The 15000-nt window shown below is 45.2% G+C and overlaps 1 protein-coding gene across 6 annotated transcripts in view; it reads right to left on the bottom strand.

Moving 5' to 3' along the window:
• cntln (centlein, centrosomal protein) overlaps positions 1 to 15000 on the bottom strand; it is a 123812-nt gene that overhangs the window by 53981 nt on the left and 54831 nt on the right. For 5 of the 6 annotated variants that reach the window (XM_083538906.1, XM_083538904.1, XM_083538902.1 and 2 more), the window contains one exon: positions 12793 to 12909. The exons of the other annotated variant lie outside the window; for it this stretch is intronic. In XM_083538906.1, coding sequence (XP_083395032.1) covers positions 12793 to 12909 — 117 coding nt within the window. The remainder of the gene's footprint in view (positions 1 to 12792; positions 12910 to 15000) is intronic. 6 annotated transcript variants of the gene reach the window in all.

Raw genomic sequence — 15000 nt, 5'->3', positions numbered from 1 at the left:
CCTTGTGCTGTGTGTGTGTGTGTGTGTGTGTGTGTGTGTGTGTAACGTGAGTATGATAGAGTATAGGTGTATCTCCTCGGGTTTTGCCTGTAAGATGTGTAAAAGCTGTAATTGGTCCTTGTGCTGTGTGTGTGTGTGTGTGTGTGTGTGTGTGTGTGTGTGTGTGTGTGTGTGTGTAACGTGAGTATGATAGAGTATAGTTGTATCTCCTCGGGTTTTGCCTGTAAGATGTGTAAAAGCTGTAATTGGTCCTTGTGCTGTGTGTGTGTGTGTGTGTGTGTGTGTGTGTGTGTGTGTGTGTGTGTGTGTGTGTGTGTGTAACGTGAGTATGATAGAGTATAGGTGTATCTCCTCGGGTTTTGCCTGTAAGATGTGTAAAAGCTGTAATTGGTCCTTGTGCTGTGTGTGTGTGTGTGTGTGTGTGTGTGTGTGTGTGTGTGTGTGTGTGTGTGTAACGTGAGTATGATAGAGTATAGGTGTATCTCCTCGGGTTTTGCCTGTAAGATGTGTAAAAGCTGTAATTGGTCCTTGTGCTGTGTGTGTGTGTGTGTGTGTGTGTGTGTGTGTGTGTGTGTGTGTGTGTGTGTGTGTGTGTAACGTGAGTATGATAGAGTATAGGTGTATCTCCTCGGGTTTTGCCTGTAAGATGTGTAAAAGCTGTAATTGGTCCTTGTGCTGTGTGTGTGTGTGTGTGTGTGTGTGTGTGTGTGTGTGTGTGTGTGTGTGTGTGTGTGTGTGTAACGTGAGTATGATAGAGTATAGGTGTATCTCCTCGGGTTTTGCCTGTAAGATGTGTAAAAGCTGTAATTGGTCCTTGTGCTGTGTGTGTGTGTGTGTGTGTGTGTGTGTGTGTGTGTGTGTGTGTGTGTAACGTGAGTATGATAGAGTATAGGTGTATCTCCTCGGGTTTTGCCTGTAAGATGTGTAAAAGCTGTAATTGGTCCTCGTGCTGTGTGTGTGTGTGTGTGTGTGTGTAACGTGAGTATGATAGAGTATAGGTGTATCTCCTCGGGTTTTGCCTGTAAGATGTGTAAAAGCTGTAATTGGTCCTCGTGCTGTGTGTGTGTGTGTGTGTGTGTGTAACGTGAGTATGATAGAGTATAGTTGTATCTCCTCGGGTTTTGCCTGTAAGATGTGTAAAAGCTGTAATTGGTCCTTGTGCTGTGTGTGTGTGTGTGTGTGTGTGTGTGTGTGTGTGTGTGTGTGTGTGTGTGTGTGTGTGTAACGTGAGTATGATAGAGTATAGGTGTATCTCCTCGGGTTTTGCCTGTAAGATGTGTAAAAGCTGTAATTGGTCCTTGTGCTGTGTGTGTGTGTGTGTGTGTGTGTGTGTGTGTGTGTGTGTGTGTGTGTGTAACGTGAGTATGATAGAGTATAGGTGTATCTCCTCGGGTTTTGCCTGTAAGATGTGTAAAAGCTGTAATTGGTCCTTGTGCTGTGTGTGTGTGTGTGTGTGTGTGTGTGTGTGTGTGTGTGTGTGTGTAACGTGAGTATGATAGAGTATAGGTGTATCTCCTCGGGTTTTGCCTGTAAGATGTGTAAAAGCTGTAATTGGTCCTCGTGCTGTGTGTGTGTGTGTGTGTGTGTGTAACGTGAGTATGATAGAGTATAGGTGTATCTCCTCGGGTTTTGCCTGTAAGATGTGTAAAAGCTGTAATTGGTCCTCGTGCTGTGTGTGTGTGTGTGTGTGTGTGTAACGTGAGTATGATAGAGTATAGTTGTATCTCCTCGGGTTTTGCCTGTAAGATGTGTAAAAGCTGTAATTGGTCCTTGTGCTGTGTGTGTGTGTGTGTGTGTGTGTGTGTGTGTGTGTGTGTGTGTGTGTGTGTGTGTGTAACGTGAGTATGATAGAGTATAGGTGTATCTCCTCGGGTTTTGCCTGTAAGATGTGTAAAAGCTGTAATTGGTCCTTGTGCTGTGTGTGTGTGTGTGTGTGTGTGTGTGTGTGTGTGTGTGTGTGTGTGTGTGTGTGTAACGTGAGTATGATAGAGTATAGGTGTATCTCCTCGGGTTTTGCCTGTAAGATGTGTAAAAGCTGTAATTGGTCCTTGTGCTGTGTGTGTGTGTGTGTGTGTGTGTGTGTGTGTGTGTGTGTGTGTGTAACGTGAGTATGATAGAGTATAGGTGTATCTCCTCGGGTTTTGCCTGTAAGATGTGTAAAAGCTGTAATTGGTCCTCGTGCTGTGTGTGTGTGTGTGTGTGTGTGTAACGTGAGTATGATAGAGTATAGGTGTATCTCCTCGGGTTTTGCCTGTAAGATGTGTAAAAGCTGTAATTGGTCCTCGTGCTGTGTGTGTGTGTGTGTGTGTGTGTAACGTGAGTATGATAGAGTATAGGTGTATCTCCTTGGGTTTTGCCTGTAAGATGTGTAAAAGCTGTAATTGGTCCTTGTGCTGTGTGTGTGTGTGTGTGTGTGTGTGTGTGTGTGTGTGTGTGTGTGTGTGTGTGTAACGTGAGTATGATAGAGTATAGGTGTATCTCCTTGGGTTTTGCCTGTAAGATGTGTAAAAGCTGTAATTGGTCCTTGTGCTGTGTGTGTGTGTGTGTGTGTGTGTGTGTGTGTGTGTGTGTGTGTAACGTGAGTATGATAGAGTATAGGTGTATCTCCTTGGGTTTTGCCTGTAAGATGTGTAAAAGCTGTAATTGGTCCTTGTGCTGTGTGTGTGTGTGTGTGTGTGTGTGTGTGTGTGTGTGTGTGTGTGTGTAACGTGAGTATGATAGAGTATAGGTGTATCTCCTCGGGTTTTGCCTGTAAGATGTGTAAAAGCTGTAATTGGTCCTTGTGCTGTGTAAGAGCTTAAATAAATGGATTTATAAATAAACGTGTGGATGCAGTGAGAGATGGAGGGATGAGTGAGAGATAGAGGGATGGAGTGAGGGATAGAGGGATGGAGTGTCAGCTAAGTGAACCACAGCGATGGATTTCATCCTCCATAAAGGTGTGGAGTCGATGCAGCGCTAGGCTAACAGAGACGCTCTCTGCAGCTTTAACAGGGCGCGCGAGTGCCATCACGCCGAGCATTAGCGGCCTCCGAGGGCTCGGGTTTCTAACGCCGGCTCTTTATAGACGTCCGGATATCGACGTGACACCCAGAGTCGCGCAGGCCCCGGTTTTCATTAGCGCAAAAAAAGAGGAGTTTTTCTTCACGAGGATGGAGATATGGATCGGGTTCCTCACTTCCGGCTCCCCGGAGAGCTGCAATGACACTCAGGAGAAGACGCGGCTGAAAGAGATGGAATTAGCCGCTGGAGTTTGGAGACATCCGCCGATGGAGAAATTAGTTATCGATCGGAGGAGGCTGGTTAGCACTGCGCCATGCAGATTTAATTTAATAAGGGAGGCTTTATACGGGGAAAGAGGGAGAAAGAAAGAGATCTTCAGGTATACACTGGATCACTTCAGCTAGAATACCTGCTCCTTATCAGAGTCCAGAAAACAGAGACAAACTAACAGAGTGAGACAGAGTGAGACAGAGTGAGACAGACAGACAAAGAGAAGGATAAAGAGAGAGAGAGAAACAGACATATAGATACAGACAGACAGAGAGAGACAGATACAGACGGACAGATACAGATTGAAAGAGAGAGTCAGACAAAGACAGATACAGACAGACCCTTGTGAGGTCTGTTCTAAATGGAACCTGTGCTGGAAAACCTCTGTCTGACCCTGACTACTGTACTATAACTCAGTTTCAGTGTGATACTGATCCTCTTACAGCCTCGACTCTTTACCATGAGATGCATGTAGAACATCCAGTGGTCAGTATGAGAGAATTGGACTCAGAGCACCAGGTTTTAACTGCTCTAATACAAGATACACAAAAGCAGTCAAATGAATGATCAAGGCATACAACGTTGCACAACCTATCGAGCAGCAGCTGGCAGACGACTACACAACCTCTCGATCACGCAACCGACAGCGATCTGTTTTATCCACTACAACAAACATACCATACGCACATACGTCTATACCTACCTACTACCTCAAAGACCTGATCCACATCCTTTACCCAACTAATCAATAAAGTGGATATAACTCTCTGAGCCCTTACTCACGAGTCACCTGTCTTCAGAATATCATATCCTTTCCAAAGAACGTTTCGCTAAAATATATTCAAGTTTCATTTCTATAGTATTGTCCCTTGAGAGGATAATGAAATGTGAGGGGTGCACTTACTTTTGTAAGATACTGTACATTTTATATATATATATATATATAAAAGATGCAGTATACTGCAACAAAATGCAGTATATGTACAGCATGTAGTGTATAAATGTATATATGTAAAGATGTACAGTGTATAAATATAAAGGCTGTAGCAGTGCAGAGACGTGTGGAGATTGTGGAGAAGTACAGATAGATGTTCTAAGGCTGTGGCTGTGAAACAGAAATGTGCAGATACTGTTGTAAACAAAACAAAATGTGCAAGCTGAATTAACAAGTCCATTAAATACACACATATACATGAGTGTGAAATTAAAGGCAGAATGTACAGTAATGTGTATATACAGTATATATATAAAGATACACGTGAATAAAATAGTGACGTATGTGAGCCACAAAATGTGTGGAGAACGAGGAGAATAAAAAACAGTGTGTAATATGTACATTATGTATAATTGTACAGAAGTTATACAGTGTTTATGCAGTGTTTATACAGTGATCTAACGGTGTAGTGTAGAGTTCAGTAGTGTGATGGTGATGGTGAAGGTGAAGGTGAGGGTGGATGGAAAAAAGCCGTCTCTGAAGCTGCTGGTTCTGGTGCGTATGTTCCTGTATCTCCTTCTTGATGGAAGGAGGGTAAACAGTGTGACGGGGATGTGAAGAGTCCTTGATGATGTTGTGAGCTCTGAGCAGAGCTGCTGTTACGTTCACACACAGTGAAGACTACGTACCATACAGTAATGGAGTTGGTCAGGATGTTCTTGATGATGCAGTGGTAGAAACTCATTAAAATCCCTGAGGACAGATGAGCTTTCTTAAGACTCCCCAAGAAGTACAGGTGTTGTGTCTTCCTAAACAGAGCTGAAGTGTTCTGGGGCCAGGACAGATCCTCAGAGATGTGAACTCCCAAGAACTTAAAGCTGGAGACCCTCTCTACCTCGGTACCATTAATGTAGACTGGGGAATGTCTCCTGCTGTTAGATTTCCGAAAGTCCACGATGAGATAGGACCATCTAGATGAGCTAGATAATCCAACCTGGTTGTTGTTTGGGGGGGGCGGGTGGGTAGGTAGGTAGGTAGATAGGTAGGTAGAGAGAGAGAGAGAGAGAGAGAGAGAGAGAGCGAGAGAGAGAGAGCGAGAGAGGTGAAGAGAGGTAAAGGTAAAGTCATTAATGTCAGCTGTGGGCTTTTAATAAGAGCGCTGTGTGCACGTACTCGTTGTGTCTCCGGTGGAGCGTCTGTGCTGAGGTGGGTTTGTTAGCGCTCCAGCTGCAGAGCCGCGACGTGGCGTGATGCGGCGTGTGTTGTGTTGCCATGGCGTGTTGTGCGGCGCTCGCTCTCCTCCGACCCCCAGACAGCCGCTCAATTAAAACACAGTGACTGCGGCGCCTCTTCTCATGTCAACAGCGTATAATTGTTTCTGAAATGTTGCTAACTCCCAGCGCCGCCTCCCTCCTCCTCCTCCTCCTCCTCCTCCTCCTCCTCCTCGCTCTCCAGCTCTGAATAACTCCATTTGAATAACAGATGTTTATTTGCTAGGCGAGGTCGCTCCCGCAGGACGCTTAGCGCTGCCTCCTGAGCCGCTCCGCTAGCTCTCCGAATAAATAAATAAATAAAGAGGAGGAGAGAGGTGGAGGGGTTCAGGAGGTCCACCTCCTGCCGCTCTCAGGCTCGGTGAGGTGCGATCGGACAGCGAACGCCGCCAATCACAACATCTCACACCTCAAACCTGACGAGAGACAACCGCAGAGAGGAAGAGAGAAAAATACAGAAAATATAATTCATACCCAAATTCATAGACTTGTGAGTGGAAGATCTCCTCTAATACAGCTCCAAACCCTACTGAACATCTTCGGGATGAATGTGAACGCTGACTGCATCCCAGGAACCTGCTCACCTTCTCACCTACATCTGTACCTGACTTTACTTCTGAACTACTTCAATCTCCACAAAATCTAGTGGAACATCCTCCGGGATGAGAGGAGCTTATTATAACAGCAAACAAGGGATAAATGTGGAATGAGATGTTCAGCAAGCACATAATTGTGCTTGAAGAGGAGAAAGAAGAGGAGGAGGAGGAAGAAGTAGAGGAGAAGAAAGAAGAAGAGGAGGAGGAAGAAGCAAGAGAAAGTGAAATAAAGGTATAACTATGAGTACTGGATGTAAATATGAAGGGAGTGATACAGAACATTACACCGTTGACAGAAACGATCGCTGAACAAAGGTGAATTTGGATTTTGCTCATGGCATCACTTTACAGTAAAAAACCCATGAACAATTGGTGGTAATTGTGCAGCAGCGGCTGCTTCTCTCACCCGAGAAAAACCCCTCTGTAAAAATCTATAGACAGCCTGGAGGCATTCGTCCCCTCGCTGTCCTGCTCTTTTACCTGAGACGAGTCAGATGCTCAACCGCAACTACAACTACACACCAAAACACCTCGGGGACTCAGAGCCCGGAACGAAACAAAACAAAAAAATATGCAGCGTGGAAAAAAAACAAAAAAGAACGGAGGACCCTTTGCAGGGACCGAAGGGAACTGTGCTCATGTCTGAGAGAGTCAGAAAGCAGGCCCTGAGGTCAGACGAGGCCTTGCCCATCTGAATCAGAGCGCTTCATAAAGATTTCAGCTCTGTGGCTGAGGGCGATACACTCCCGAGTCACTGATCGTCGTCCGCCGGGGGACACGCGCATCCACACGGAGGCGGCGCTCGGCTTTTAATTAGCGTAAACACTGAGCGCGCGGTGTTTACGCGGACACGTCGGGTCACCCTGCAAACCGAGCTAAAAAATATCAGAGGAAATAAAAGGGAAAGGCCATTTTTCAAGCAAGAATCCGAGTAAGTGAGATCTCAATAACCGGACCGTCATATCTCTGAAAATAAAAATCATTCTGTGGGTTTTTTTATAATGATTTATTAACAAATAATTGATGGACGCCATCAAAACACACATTAAACATTCACACTTCACGCAGTGTGTTCTCGGTTGCGGGACCCAAGGGCCAAAAAGCCCCTCATTACTCCTAATACCTTTTAGCAATCAAGATGAAACGGCATTAAAAAAAACACTCATCAGTGAAAAACGGGTAAACTTTATTAAACTTCATTAAAGTCAAACTCCTGGAGCTCGTGTATAATGGTCACTCTCGGTGGAGGCAGCGCTCGGCAAATCATCTCAAAGGCTTTTTTTTTCGCGCCTAATGGCCGCCTAATTTATGCTTTGATGTCGTGTGAGGGTAGCCGTCTCTGGCTAAGGGCCCTGTTTACTTGGTTTATGAGGCCTAAATCATCTTCGTACCCACAGACCTTTAACTAACAATTAACAAGAGCGGACAACAAGAGTGCTGGATATGCAGGAGAAGGGGGGAGGGGGTAGAAAGAGATAAACGAAGGAGGGAGGGAGGGGGGTCAGGGTGGAGGGGTTGTGCAAATGATCTGAGCAAATGAACATTCTCAGCTTGCAGCACGACAAGGAGGAATCTGCGGCGGGAACGATCCGGACTCTCGGCTTTATTTGCCTCTGTAATTTACTTAATTTAATGCATTTTCCTCCAGAGTGCTCTCCGGCTCTGCTCTTACTGAGGCTGCATGTCCTGCGTGTTGCCCCTGCCTTCCATCAGCACCACGTCCTGCTGGGTTTAATTTGCAATAAAGGAAAACGCCGGTCCCTAACCACTTGGCAAATACCTCACTCTTTGTCCTGAGATGAATCGTGAGGTTTATGAGACTTGCTTGTTTCTACCAGACAAGAACTTTCAATTCCTATCGCTGCAATCCCTGCACCAAACTCTCCTTATTTGGACCTCACGTACACCTCCTTTTTTACGGCTGCGGAGTGGACTGAAGCCGGCGGGGAGCGTCTGGCCACTAGGCACTTGGTGAAGAAATGATTTCTGGGAGATGAGTAAACGCCTGCCCACCACCACCACCGCCGCTGCTGCTGCTTTAGTATCGGGCAAGCCGCCTTCGCTGGCAATTAGACGTCCCAGAACTCCAGGCCGCGAGGAGGTAATTAACCATTAGCAGATCATTGCAACACTTCCGAGCGCAACCTTCACCACCGCAATCACCGCGGTACGGTCAGTGAAATGGCTGCTTGCCACTGCTCGGGCCTATCGGCTTCTTAAAGCGGGGCATGCAGCTCTAATCGCCGCCTTTCAATGGTAATTTAGTTCACCGGGCCGCAAAACAGCTTGATAAAGAAACGCTGCCTAATTACACCTCGCATCTTCCTACCATCCCTCTTCCTGCATGTAATGAATATACACAAGGGGGAAAGGTGGGGGAGCAAGAGAGAGAAGGAGAGCAGGTGGAAGTGAAAAAGAATGATGAGATGCTGGAAAGAAACAGAAAACTCGGAAAGAACCTGAAAAAAGCGGCAGCTACAAAGCTTTCCAGTCATCTGTTAGTGCACCCGAACTAGCGAAGTCAAAACTAGCAAACGTTTCTCCTTAATCATCGCAGGAGCTTCATCAGGTGGAAAAAGCAAAGTTAATGAGAGAGAGAGAGAGAGAGAGAGAGAGAGAGAGAGAGAGAGAGAGAGAGAGAGAGAGAAGAAGAAGTGTTTGAGTATAAAAATGAGGCAGCCTGCAGGGGACCTCTTGCTTTCTCCATCGCATGAGCCGGTAATGGTAGAAAGGGCCAGCCGAGATCAAAGCCAGTCCTGCACGTCTTCTTTTTTTCCCTCTAAAGGAGAGCACAAGGCCATGTGGGTGAGTTTATTCAGCATCCACTGAAGCAAACACAAAGAGGATCAGCGCTAACACTGCAGGACTGCCACTGGGCAGAACGAAAGAAAGCAACTCCCTCATGCTCCTCTGAGGTCACTCCGGGCAGGTCAGCCTCCCAAACACCAAACTCTGAAGCCCCTGGACTTAAAGCTTAAGGCCGTTTTTCACGTGGCCCAGATACTCGAGTCCACAAGCAGGATCGATTCTGCAGGTTTTTCTGCACAGGGTGATATTCGTACAGACGTATGTATTTTGTTTTCAAGCTGAAAACTGATTAAGAATTTTATACATTACTTTATGACAAGGTAAAAAAAACACCGTCAGGTTTAATCTTTTCTTATTTTAGTTTATGGTAACGGAATTATTATATTATTATTATTAGATTTACTGAACAATAATTTGCAGTTAAGGTGAAGTCTTACAGTCAAAGATCAGCGTTATATCGCCTACACGCAACACAAAAAGAATCCCTCTTCAACTTCGAGTCAACTGGAATTGAAATTAATTAAATAAATTCATTTTATTTAAAGGCCTTGTGTTTTTTTCTGTACAGTAACAACCTCGAAATCACAGCCCCGAAATCAACAACCTCAATCACAGCCATGATTTAAACAACCTCAATCACAACCCCGCTATCACCAACCTCAATCACAACCCTGCTACCAACAACCTCAATCACAACCCCGCTATCACCAACCTCAATCACAACCCTGCTACCAACAACCTCAATCACAACCCCGCTATCACCAACCTCAATCACAACCCTGCTACCAACAACCTCAATCACAACCCCGATACCAACAACCTCAATCACAATCCCGATACCAACAACTTCAATCACAGCCATGATATAAACAACCTCAATCACAACCCCGCTATCACCAACCTCATTCACAACCCTGCTACCAATAACCTCAATCACAAACTCGCTACCAACAACCTCAATCACAACCCCGATACCAACAACCTCAATCACAACCCCGATACCAACAACCTCAATCACAGCCATGATTTAAACAACCCAATCACAACCCCGCTATCAACAACCTCAATCACAACCCCGATACCAACAACCTCAATCACAACCCCCAAAATCAACCACCTCAATCACAACCCCAATACCAACAACCTCAATCACAACCCCGATATCAACCACCTCAATCACAACTCCGATACCAACAACCTCAATCACAACCCCGATACCAAAAACCTCAATCACAACCCCGCTATCACCAACCTCAATCACAACCCCGATACCAACAACCTCAATCACAACCTCGCTATCACCAACCTCAATCACAACCCCGATACCAACAACCTCAATCACAACCCCGCTATCACCAACCTCAATCACAACCCCGATATCAACAACCTCAATCACAACCCCGATATCAACCACCTCAATCACAACCTCGAAATCAACCACCTCAATCACAACCCCGATATCAACCACCTCAAGCACAACCCCGATACCAACAACCTCAATCACAACCCAGATATCAACCACCTCAATCACAACCCCGATACCAACAACCTCAATCACAACCCCGATATCAACCACCTCAATCACAACCCCGATACCAACAACCTCAATCACAACCCCTAAATCACCAACCTCAATCACAACCCCGCTCTCACCAACCTCAATCACAACCCCGCTCTCACCAACCTCAATCACAACCCCGCTCTCACCAACCTCAATTACAACCCCTATACCAACAACCTCAATCACAACCCCACTATCACCAACCTCAATCACAACCCCGATATCAACCACCTCAATCCCAACCCTGCTATCACCAACCTCAATCACAACCCCGCTATCACAACCTCAATCACAACCTCAATCACAACCCCGATATCAACCACCTCAATCACAACCCCGCTATCACCAACCTGAATCACAACCCCGCTATCACCAACCTCAATCACAACCCTGATATCAACCACCTCAATCACAGCCCTGATATAAACAACCTCAATCACAACCCCGCTATCACCAACCTTAATTCTCAACCCCGATACCAACAACCTCAATCACAACCCTGATATCAATCACCTCAATCACAACCCTGATATAAACCACCTCAATCAAAGGCCTTAAAGCAAGAACCTTAACCACAGTCTCCAATAGCAACAACCTCAATTAAAACCCCAATACTGAAGTTCAATTTCTAGTCGAGGGGTATTAAATTATTCCTAAAGGCACCAGCATCATTGTTTTCATCTTAAGGTCACCCCAACTAACCCTTCCCTAATCCCAGAATGGCCCTAATCTACTCCAGAAACACCCAGTTACAGCACTTCTACCCCCACACACAGAATCCCACCTACCCAGCTGTAGCAACCCCACCAAGTTATCGCTCAGATCCAGCAATATTTCTGCCGCCAAAATGCCTTTCTGCAGCCCTTTTTGCCCCAGTAGGCTAACTCTCGAGTACAGTAACAATTCTGCACCCCTTCCCCACCCCCGGTATCCTCCTTCTCCAGCCCCATCAGCCCCCAGTAGGCCGACTCTCAGGTACAGCAACACTTCTGTGCCATGTTTCCCAGCCCAGAATCCCCGTTCACCAGCCCCATCAGCGGCATCAGCAGGCCCTGAGCAGGCAGCGGCCAGCGCTGGGCCGTAATTAGCTTGGACAGCTCGAGCTCAGGCAGCCAGGCTACATCATAATGAGCTCAACTGGGATTAGGAGGACAGGGCAGAGGGGGAATGGGGGGGTGGGTGGTTTCCTGGAACAGTGGGCCGGGGGTAGAGATCAAACAGTGGAGGGTCGGGCCATGCTGGCTGGCAGGGTTAGACCCCTCAGCTCAGCACAGACCAAATGAGGCCTGGCAAGCACGGAGCTAAGGAGGCCTAATAAAGAACGACTCCTCCAGCAGACAAGAGCGCTGATAATTAACACACACACACACACACACACACACACACACAGTCACAGAAATACACTGTTCTCTAAAGAGCACTCTATAAAACTGCTTAGAGCTTCTTCTGGACAAGAAGGGTAAAAAAAAACACCATCACATCGTACATGAGAGCAAATATGTGTTTAGAAAGGAAAGGATACGTGTAGAAACCATAACGCTGAGGAGAACACCCTCGCGTTCTTCACACAACACAATCGCCTGTGATGTGTTAATGTTTGTTTGCCCCTGCTAGAGGGCAGATCATGAAGACAGAGGTGCAGTCGCTGGCAAGGGATAACCCTTAATCATTAGCACCTGAAATCACCATTAATCATTAACGTGGGCCAGAAAAACTAAACCTCTTCTCTCTCACACACACACACACACACACACACACACACACACACACACACACACACACACACACACACTGTGTGAGACTGGATAATGTAATTTTTCTTTATGTGTGAGTTTGGAAGCAGCGCTGGTGCGGGATCGAGACGCTAATGACTGTGTGTGGGAGGAGGATGGAGCTGATAATGAGTGTGTGTGTGTGTGTGTGTGTGTGTGTGTGTGTGTGTGTCTGTGTGTGTGAGAGAGAGAGAGAGAGAGAGAGAGAGAGAGAGAGAGAGAGAGAGAGAGAGAGAGAGAGAGAGAGAGAGAGAGAGAGAGAGGAAACTTTAACATGTAGAACATGAGACCAGAAAAAGAGGGCTCACACAGCTGGTGACAACAGAACACACACACACACACACACACACACAAAAAAGTGTCTGTGTGTGTGTGTGTGTGCATGTGTGTGTGTGTATTAAGTGTGTGTGTTGATGTGTATATGTGGGAATACATAATACTCACATATATATATACATATATATAAATAAGTGTGTTAGTATGAATACACGTACTGCGTGCGTTTGTGCACACACACACACACACACACACACACACACACACACACACACACACACACACACACACACTATCTTACTTCTCAGCAAGGAGCTTCTTGTTCTGGCATTTAAAGAAGGCCAACTCATTCCAAACTGCATCACTGTTCTCCTGACGGAGCTCCCACACCTCAGCTCTCCTCATCCTGCCTTTTGACCTACACACACACACACACACACACACACACACACACACACACACACACACACACACACACACACACACACACACACACACAGTCAGCAGCAGTACTTACACACAAGCACTGATTTTTATAAAAATCAGCAAACACAATGAACTACTTTTTACATCAACAAAACAGTGTTCACACGGCAATTACACTTTTTGATTAATTTTTAATTACACAATTAGTGTAATGAGAATGTGATGAGAACGAGATTAGAATTAGAGTTAGAGGAGAATGAGAGTGTAATAAGAGTGAGATGAGAGTAAGATAAGTATGAGAGTGTAATAAGAGTGAGGTGAGAACTAGTGTGACAAAAATGAGAGTGTGATGAGAATGAGAGTGGGGTGAGAGTGTGATGAGAATGAGAGTGTTATGTAAGTGAGATGAAAATAGAAGGGTGATGAGAGTAAGATGAGAATGACAGTGTGAGGAGAATGTGATGAGAATGAGAGTTTGATGAGAATGTAATGAGAATGACAGTGTGATTAGAGTGTAATGAGAGTGTGATGAGAATGAGAGTGTAATAAGAGTGAGATGAGTATGAGAGTGACAAGAATGAGAGTGTGATGAGAATGAGAGTGGGATAAGGGTGGGATGAGAATGAAAGTGTGAGGAGAGTGAGATGAAAATGGAAGGGTGATGAGAGTGAGATCAGAATGAGAGTGTGATTAGAATGTAATGAGAATGAGAGTTTGATGAGAATGTGATGAGAATGAGAGTGTGATTAGAGTGTAATAAGAGTGTGATGAGAATGAGAGTGTAATAAGAGTGAGATGAGAGTAAGATGAGTATGAGAGTGTAATAAGAGTGAGGTGAGAATGAGAGTGAGAATGAGAGTGTAATAAGAGTAAGATGAGAATGAGAGTGAGATAAGAGTGAGATGAGAATGAGAGTGGGATGAGAATTAGAGTGTAATGAAAGTGAGATGAGAATGAGAGTGTAATAAGAGTGAGATGAGAGTAAGATGAGAATGAGAGCGTGATAAAAATGTGATGAACATTAGTGTGTGTTTGATTGTGAATCTATTATTCAGCTTGTTTTGTTGTTTATGTCAGAAATCCTTGTGATATATTCAGTGTGTGCTGCTCTGACTTTAATATAATAGTGTTTAAAAATGACTCTGTGTTTAAGTCAGTTTTGTGTTTGTGTAGATTATAACACATAAAAGAGCATTAATGAGAACATTAAAGAAGATTCTTTAAAAAAGGAACTAAAAAGTTACTTTTAACAGTAACACATTACTTTATGGTGTAAATAATCAACACAGTAACTGAGTGACTTTTTGAATGAAGTAACGAGTAACTGTAACTAGTTACTATTTTTAGTAACGAGCACAACACTGGTAATGAGAGTGTGATGAGAATGAGAGTGTGATGAGAGTGTGGCCATGTTCTCATATCCTTAGATGAGAGCTAACAGATGTTTGTTTTCCCCAGATCAGTTTGTAAAAGTTCACACATGCACTCTCTTACACACACACACACACACACAGAGTAACATTGTGTGTGTGTGTGTGTGTGTGTGTGTGTGTGTGTGTGTGTGTGTGTGTGTGTGTGTGTGTGTTTGCGCCCTGCCTGACAGCTCCTGGCGCAGTGTAAACACAGGGGAGGTGTTGGACAGGCACTTTTGGACCCGAGTGTTTGTGTGTTTGCCAGTATTCAAATCAGTGGCCTTGACTCTGACTGACACACACACACACACACACACACACACATACACACACACACACACACACACAAACACACACACACACACATCTGAGCCGAGGGCAGCCCTTGGTGGCCTGCAGCAGCAGGTTTCCTGTGGGCCATGCAAATGTCCGAACACAAACGAGGTCAGTCTCATCACTGTAGCTTGCTTTATAAATACTTAATGCACCGCCGTGGTGTTTTACACGCACGCCGCATGTACGCACGCACGCACACACACACACATACACACGTACGCACACACGCACACACACCCCACACTGACAACCCTATCACTTTATATTTATAGTTGTGTGTTTCCTACACTGCTTTATATCCAATAACACATTGTACTTTTATCCATTTATAGTTA

The sequence above is a fragment of the Silurus aristotelis genome (assembly GCF_946808225.1).
Source record: "Silurus aristotelis genome assembly, chromosome: 4".
NCBI classification, from domain to species: Eukaryota; Metazoa; Chordata; class Actinopteri; order Siluriformes; family Siluridae; genus Silurus; species Silurus aristotelis.
This window is presented reverse-complemented; position numbering and strand designations above follow the sequence as displayed.